General features: G+C 32.4%; 1 protein-coding gene across 1 annotated transcript; it reads left to right on the forward strand.

Moving 5' to 3' along the window:
• Positions 1 to 1499: 1499 nt before the first annotated feature.
• Positions 1500 to 4542, forward strand: LOC145158291 (uncharacterized). The gene is made up of 9 exons (XM_079077210.1): positions 1500 to 1553; positions 1632 to 1869; positions 1913 to 1917; positions 1959 to 2222; positions 2313 to 2460; positions 2629 to 2786; positions 2957 to 3271; positions 3472 to 3807; positions 3910 to 4542. The coding sequence occupies exons 1-9, from the start codon at positions 1500 to 1502 to the stop codon at positions 4540 to 4542; spliced, it is 2151 nt and encodes a 716-aa protein (XP_078933336.1).
• Positions 4543 to 7361: the final 2819 nt, after the last annotated feature.

A 7361-nucleotide genomic window follows, 5' to 3' on the forward strand; every position in this document is an offset into this window, starting at 1 on the left:
GATACATCTCTCCCCAAGGCGGAGCATGCAATATGAAAAAATATACCAACAACATTTATGGATCCAATTAGAACATTTATATATATATATCAAATAAGCGATGGGAGAAAAATGATATTAATCTTTGATCCCCAAAATACATGGATCCAATTAGAATAGTTATACCAACAAATCACAATAATAGGATGTTTATAATACTACATCAATGTTTTGGAGACTAGTTATCAAGAGTATATAACGTCCAAGGTTGATCCACACATAGTAGGATCAGACAATTGTTAGACTTCCAAAAAATCAACACTAACAAATTTCTTTCTACTTACCTTAAGATCGACACAAAAAAGGGATGAGAGAGGCAGTAGTAAGCGAAAAGCTTCTTTTATAGTATGATATAGATATAGATATAGATATAGATAGAGATAGGTATATATATATATATATATATATATATATATATATATGCTACGAATTATGCTCTTAAGTGTGTGATCATTTAAATTCACATATGAACAACAATTGAGTTATTATTTGTTCATTACACTTTAATTCCAACACATATGATTATTAATTATCTTTGAGTCAATGGATGTTTGCATCATCAAAACTTGGTTAGAACCCTAATTACAAAACACTTTCCACCAGTAACTTGTTCGGGTATTTGGAGATTATACCCCTAGTTTGTTGATCTTTATGTTTTTTTTTCAAATAAGGGCATGTAATGGATTATGTCACTTCACTTTCTTCAACAAGATCTTTCTTTAGGAACCCAAGCACCTTTCTTCACTTTGCATTTGCTACACTTTGGTGCTCTTGCCATTTTCTCATTTTTTTCATCCCTTATATCCCCTATAATAATTTGCTCGTGAAATCAAATCTAACATGAGTTCAAAAGATAGAGAGAAATTAAAGTTAATTATGGATGCACAAAAAATCGAATTTGAGCCCAAAATCTAATGGATTTGAAAAGCGGATTTGAATAAAACCGAATTTTGTAAATCTAGATCATATCAATTCGATTCACCGGGTCTAAACCAAATCTAAATCCTGAGGCCCAAACTGGATTTACCCCCAGAATTCAAACCATTTTTTGCCCAAACCCATATCCAAATCCATCTAAATCCATAAAATATGGATCTATTCATGGACTTAAATACACTTAATTCTACTCAAAACTTGATTGGGTCTAGAAAAGATTTTGGGCGGATTTATTACATTTTATATCAGGGTCTATTCTGTAAATACTTAGATTCATGAGGGTTAGATCTGTAAATATGTAGAAGTTGTTAAAACATATTTAGTTAGATGTTAATTTCAGTATGTTCGTTATTACTCTGTAATCAGTTTTCAGATCTTCATTATGTGAATCAATGGAGTTTTCATCAATTACTTCTCTTTCTTATCGTATTGATCATATTAAAATGATATCAGAGAGTACGATCCTTTGATCTTCGTTTTTTTTTCTTTTCTCTTATCCTCGTTATAGATCTGAGTTCATCAAAATGGATTCAGTTCTGATTCAAAACTTGAATATACACAATGCTTCTTCTTCATCTGTTCTTAATCCAAAAGGAAACAATAACACGATGTTTCTTGTTTCAAATCTCCTCACTGGAAATGAAAACTATATGTAGTGGAAATTCTCTATCAAACTAGCTCTCGGAGATAAGAAGAAAACCGGATTTATTGATGGAACCTCGAAACAACCAGAATATGCTGGTACTAAACAAGACGAATGGATAAGCAATGATTGTATGGTCAGATCTTGGATTTCGAACGCAATTTCAAAAGAGATCGCCGGAGCCTTCATTTTCTCGACGAATGCAAGAGAATTGTGGCTTAAATTGGAAGAACACTTCAGTAAGAGCAATGGTATATTGATTTATCAATTGCAATGACAAATTGCTTCAATCAGTCAAGGTGATTCATCACTTTCAAAATATAATACCAATCTTAAACAGTTATGGGATCAATTGAATTCTCTTGTTCAAATTCCTTCATGTACTTGTGGCTCTGCAAAAGCTATTTCTGATCATAACTCTTCTACACGATTGATGCAGTTCCTTATGGGATTGAACAACACATATGATAGTTTGAGAAACCAGATCTTGGTTCTAGATACTCTTTCGAGTGTGTATAAAGCGTATTCCATGGCACTCAGTGTTGAAAAACAAATAGAAGTACAAATTAACTTTGCAAATCCTACTGAAGTTTCCGCAATGCTTGTTAGAACACCAAACTATAGCAACAATACCAAGAAATCCTTCTAGACAAAGAACAAATTCGAGCAAAAAGGAAAAATTAATTCTTATAAGTACTGTGATCATTGCAAATCTGGTGGTCATACTAAGGATGCATGTTTCAAATTACATGGTTATCCTGATTGGTATAAAGAGTTGAAAGAGAAAAAGAAGTTTGGGTCAAATTCTGCTCACATGGCCAATATATCATTCTATGCACAAAGTGAAAATCCTTTACATGAAATTGGATAAAATGTTCAAGTAACATCAACAAATCCCAACAATGATGGGTCTATGAACAATTTGTTTAAGCAATTCACCCAGTTCTTGAAGAACAATCAACATCCTGATATTCACTTTGCAAATTTGTCCCATTTTGGTGACTTTGCAGGTATGGATATTTCCTTATTCAATTCCATCAAAACCAGCCATTTTGATGTTGACACATGGATTCTGGATACTAGAGCAATTGCTCACATGTGTGCTCAACTTTCTTCTATTGGTCATCCAACCATGTTTCCAATTATACCCCTGTCTTTTTACCTGATGGTTCTATTAAATCTGTTACCCATACATGTTTAATAACTCTTAATTCTAGAGTTGTACTAAAAAATGTATTATATGTTCCTCAACTCACATGTAATATTCTTTTTATTAAAACATTAACAACATCTGCTAACATTGCTTTCACTTTTCTGCCTGTTTATTGTGTTTTACAGGACCTTCAAACTGCTAAAATCCTTGGCATTGGAAAGATCATGGGAAATCTCTATGTTCTAAACAAGTTTAGTTTAGAGTCTACAAACATAGAATCCATTCTTAATTCTTGTAATCTTTCAAAGAATTTGAAATTCAACTTCTGTAATGTTGCTCATTTCAAGAATAAGGAATGTTATTCCATATGGAATAAGAGATTAATCAATAATTCTGAGTCTGTATTGAGTCATTTGACTTTTATTCCTAAGAAATCTATTGATGAGTCACTTCCTTGTATTCCATGTCATCTTGCAAAACAACAAAGACTTCCATTTCATGTTAGTGATTCTTGTGTTGATTCTTCTTTTAAATTAATTCATGTGGATCTTTGGGGACCATATAGATCAAAAACTATCACAGGAGCATCATATTTCCTAACAATAGTTGATGCTTTTTTCTAGATCAACATGGACTTTCTTGCCCATTGACAAAACTCAAGTTTTTTTTGACTTTGTATAATTTCTTTGCATATGTCAAGAATCAATTCCTCACAACTGTCAAAATTATCAGAACTGATAATGGAAGTGAGTTCATCAATCACAATTATCAAAACTTATTCTCTTCATTAGAAATAGTCCATCAAAGAACCACTCCTTATTCACATCTACAGAATGGAAGAGTTGGGAGAAAACACCAACATCTGTTACAAGTGGCAAGATCTTTAATGTTTTCTTCAAAGTTACCAATCTATTTTTGGGGACATGCTATTTTGATGGCTACCTATATCATCAACATTACTCCTATACAAGTTTTAAATTGGTCAACTCCATACAAGAAGTTATACAACAAAGATCATGCATATGATAATCTCAAGGTATTTGGTTGTCTATGATTTGCAACAAATACCATACCTCACAAGACGAAGTTTGAAGAAAGAGCTACAATGTGTTGTTTTATTGGTTACAATCATGGACAGGAGGCATACAAACTCTATGATTTACAAGACAAAAAGATGATTATGTCTATATATGTCATCATTTATGAGTCATTGTTTCCTTACAAGAGCATCAAAGAAAATTCAAGGGGTGAAAAATTAGTTATTCCGAATGAAGTTGAAGATTTTGAAGTGTATGCAAATTATTTCATTCCAACAAATGATTATAATCCAGATGAGTTTGATCTTATCAATGAAGATGAACAATTCAACTTTCCAGAACAACAAGAAGGTGAAGAAGACATGTTTGTTGAAGAAAATAATGTTGATGATGAAAATGACCAAAATATCCCTATAGCAGACAATCTTCGTTTCAGTTTAAGAGAAAGAAAGAAACCCTCTTGGCATAATGATTATATTATGCATTTTAACACTACTGGTGCTACAGCCTCAAATACCAAGAAATTCACATATCCTCATTTTCCTCCTACATACCCTTATTACCATTCGACTATATTAACCCAAACACATAAAAGCCTCTTGTCCACCGTTTCTCAAATTCAAGAACCCACAATTTATAATGAAGCCTGCAAAAATGAAGAATGGATTTTCAGAGCTTCATTATGTGAATCAATGGAGTTTTCAATCAATTATTTCTCTTTCTTATCATATTGATTTTCTGTTTGTACACCCCTAAAGATAATAGTAGACCCACTCGAAAGACAAAACATAGACTTTTTTTTTTGTTTTTTGTTGGTGAAAAACATGAACTATAAGGATGAAATATAGTTGTAACAGGTGATTGTAGGGCGTTGGAAGGTCATTAAAGGGAAGGGAACAACCATCAAGGGGTTAGGGAGGAAAAGGAGCAATCAAAAACGGGTTACGAAGGGTGAAGGTTGTAACATCCTCAATTTGAGGCTAAAAGTTTTAATCCTTAAGTGTAATTATTGATCTAATAACTAATTTTTTAATTAAATAAAAATAATAATAGTTAACTAAAATTTCAAATTTAGTTAGTTGGATTAGTTAAAATATAATTCATTGTTAGGTTAGAGTTAAGGTTAAAATTGTATGAAAAGGAGTTTGACTTTTCAGTCATGAAAGTCGAAGTATGTTACTTACTTGTCTAAATATATTTTGGACTTAAGTTATAAGAAATTTCAACATCTAAGGTTGAAATAGAAGTTTATGGCCTGGGAATGTTAAATAATGTTTGTTATCTTGAATTAATTGAAAAAACAAAAAGTTGAAGGATTTTTCTAAAAACAAAAAGTTGAAGGATTTTTCTTGTAAATAGAGGAAAGCTTAGATTTAAGAAGCCCAAACCCTTGCATCTTTTCTATTTGAAATATATATATATATATATATATATATATATATATATATATATATATATATATATATATATATATATATATATATATAAGAGGAATAAAAGGTGAGTCGAATTTAATCATAAACTTAAATCATTTATGGACTAGTTTTGGTGGTTCTCTTTATGATATAATTTTAATTTCATGTGGTAAAACATATATGTAACCTTATTGTCTCTTTAAAGCTTTGATTTATCGTTTTGAGTTCCAACAATGATGAATCATCTAAATGATCCATCTAATATGAAATGATTGAAATAATTAATGATTCAATTTGGTTTGGATGTAGATTCAAATGTTCCATGTTCTTACATCGATCAAAATTCATACAATTGGTCAATTAGGAAGTTATGGATCTTTGGGTTGAGTTTTTGAATTTTATCAATGGTAGATCACTTATATGATCCCCTGATTCAAAATTAATATCGGAATCATTGATCTAATATGATTTGCATGTGGATTCAAGTGTTTTATATCCAAATAATTAAATAAAATATAATTATCGGTCATTTTGTAATTTTAAAGTTCATATTGATAACTATGATGTTAATTAACTCAAATTATAAATTGAACTTATTAGTGATGCTAATTTGATGTTTGAATTGACCTCTATTTAGTCATCATAAGTCGCTGGAATTTGAATTAGAATGTTTAATGTCCAATTAAATCATTTAAGTGGTCATTTTTTAGGTTTTTGCTTGTAAATGATGGTTCGGGAAAACACACATGATTTATACTGTGTTAATTACAAGGTAAGTGGTCATCAGTTTGCTTCAAATGTTTCCATATCATCATATATTGAGTGTTTATGGATCTAAAGATATTTAATTATGCTTTATAAACCTAATTAACATATAAAGGAGTTAAATATTGTTAATTATGTCGCTTATTATGATTATGTAGATATTTATGTAACTCCCGGTTCCAGGTACATATTTTACCTTGTTTATTGAGGATTTTGGTTGTCCATGGCATGATGAAAGGATCACCATGGCGTGACATTCCGCAGGAAACGAGCATTTTCATTAAAGGCACCACGAAGTGGCAACATACTTGCCACGACGTGGTGACGACTGATGTGCAAACCCTAATTTCCAGGCTTAAGGCCCTATTTAAAAGAAGTGATGGCTAGGGTGTCCCTCACCCTCAGCCTCCATCACCTTCTAGAGTGTTATTGGGCAACCCTAGCCCCCTTGCAAGCTTGAAGCTTATTTTGGTGTCTTTAGTGCCTTTTGAAGGACGAAGAAGAAGGTGTTGGTGCAAGGATCCAACAAGCCACTCTTTATCATCCTTGGAGTTACTCTCTGGACCATTTGTAAGTCCTCAAGTTTCCAACTTGATGATTACTTTCTTGTAGATCCAGTCTTTTTAGGAGGTTTTGGTCCATAAATGAAGTTTGAATGATGGGATGAGATAAAGTCTACAACTTTATGACTCATCTAGGCCCGTTGAGCTTAATATATTTTGGATCTAGAAGTTGGTTGGGATTTTAGAGTCATGCATGAAGTTTTGGGTCATTTCCTCATGTTTTAACCTAGTTGGGTGAAGAAAATGCAAGGGTTATGAATATCCATAAAGTTTGTATTTTTCTGGACCCTTATGGTCCCAAGAAGCATTCTGGAAAGTTAGAGCTAAAGGCTTAGCGGATTAAGAGTTAAATCCATTAAGGTGTCTTTATATAGTTTCCACGACGTGGCAATTTGTTTGCCACAACGTGGAGGCTGGTCTGGTTACGACTGTTTTGTCTATAATGTGCCATGGCGTGGTGACATGCCTGCCACGACGTGGTAGTGGATTTTTTATCGGGATCAAGTTAGATAGCTACCATGTGGCTATTGTTTGGCCATGACATGGATGGCAATTAGAGTTGACTTTGACCTTTAACTTTTAACCTACTTTGACTTTTAGTCAAATGGCTAGTTTTAGAAGGTAGACTAAGAGTTTAATTTGTATGATTCGTTAGGAGGTGTGTAGCACCTGCTTATTGATTGTGTAAGCTGATTAGTTGTCGACTACGTTTGTGAGGTGAGTCTTCTCACTATATTATGTAGGTTGCTAGATTGTCTTTGTGACTTTAACATGAAAGACCATGGGAGGACCATGAAACATGTATGAAAG

Source organism: Lactuca virosa, chromosome 2, assembly GCF_052849685.1.
Source record: "Lactuca virosa cultivar CGN04683 chromosome 2, Lactuca_virosa_CGN04683_v6, whole genome shotgun sequence".
In the NCBI taxonomy this organism is placed as follows: Eukaryota; Viridiplantae; Streptophyta; class Magnoliopsida; order Asterales; family Asteraceae; genus Lactuca; species Lactuca virosa.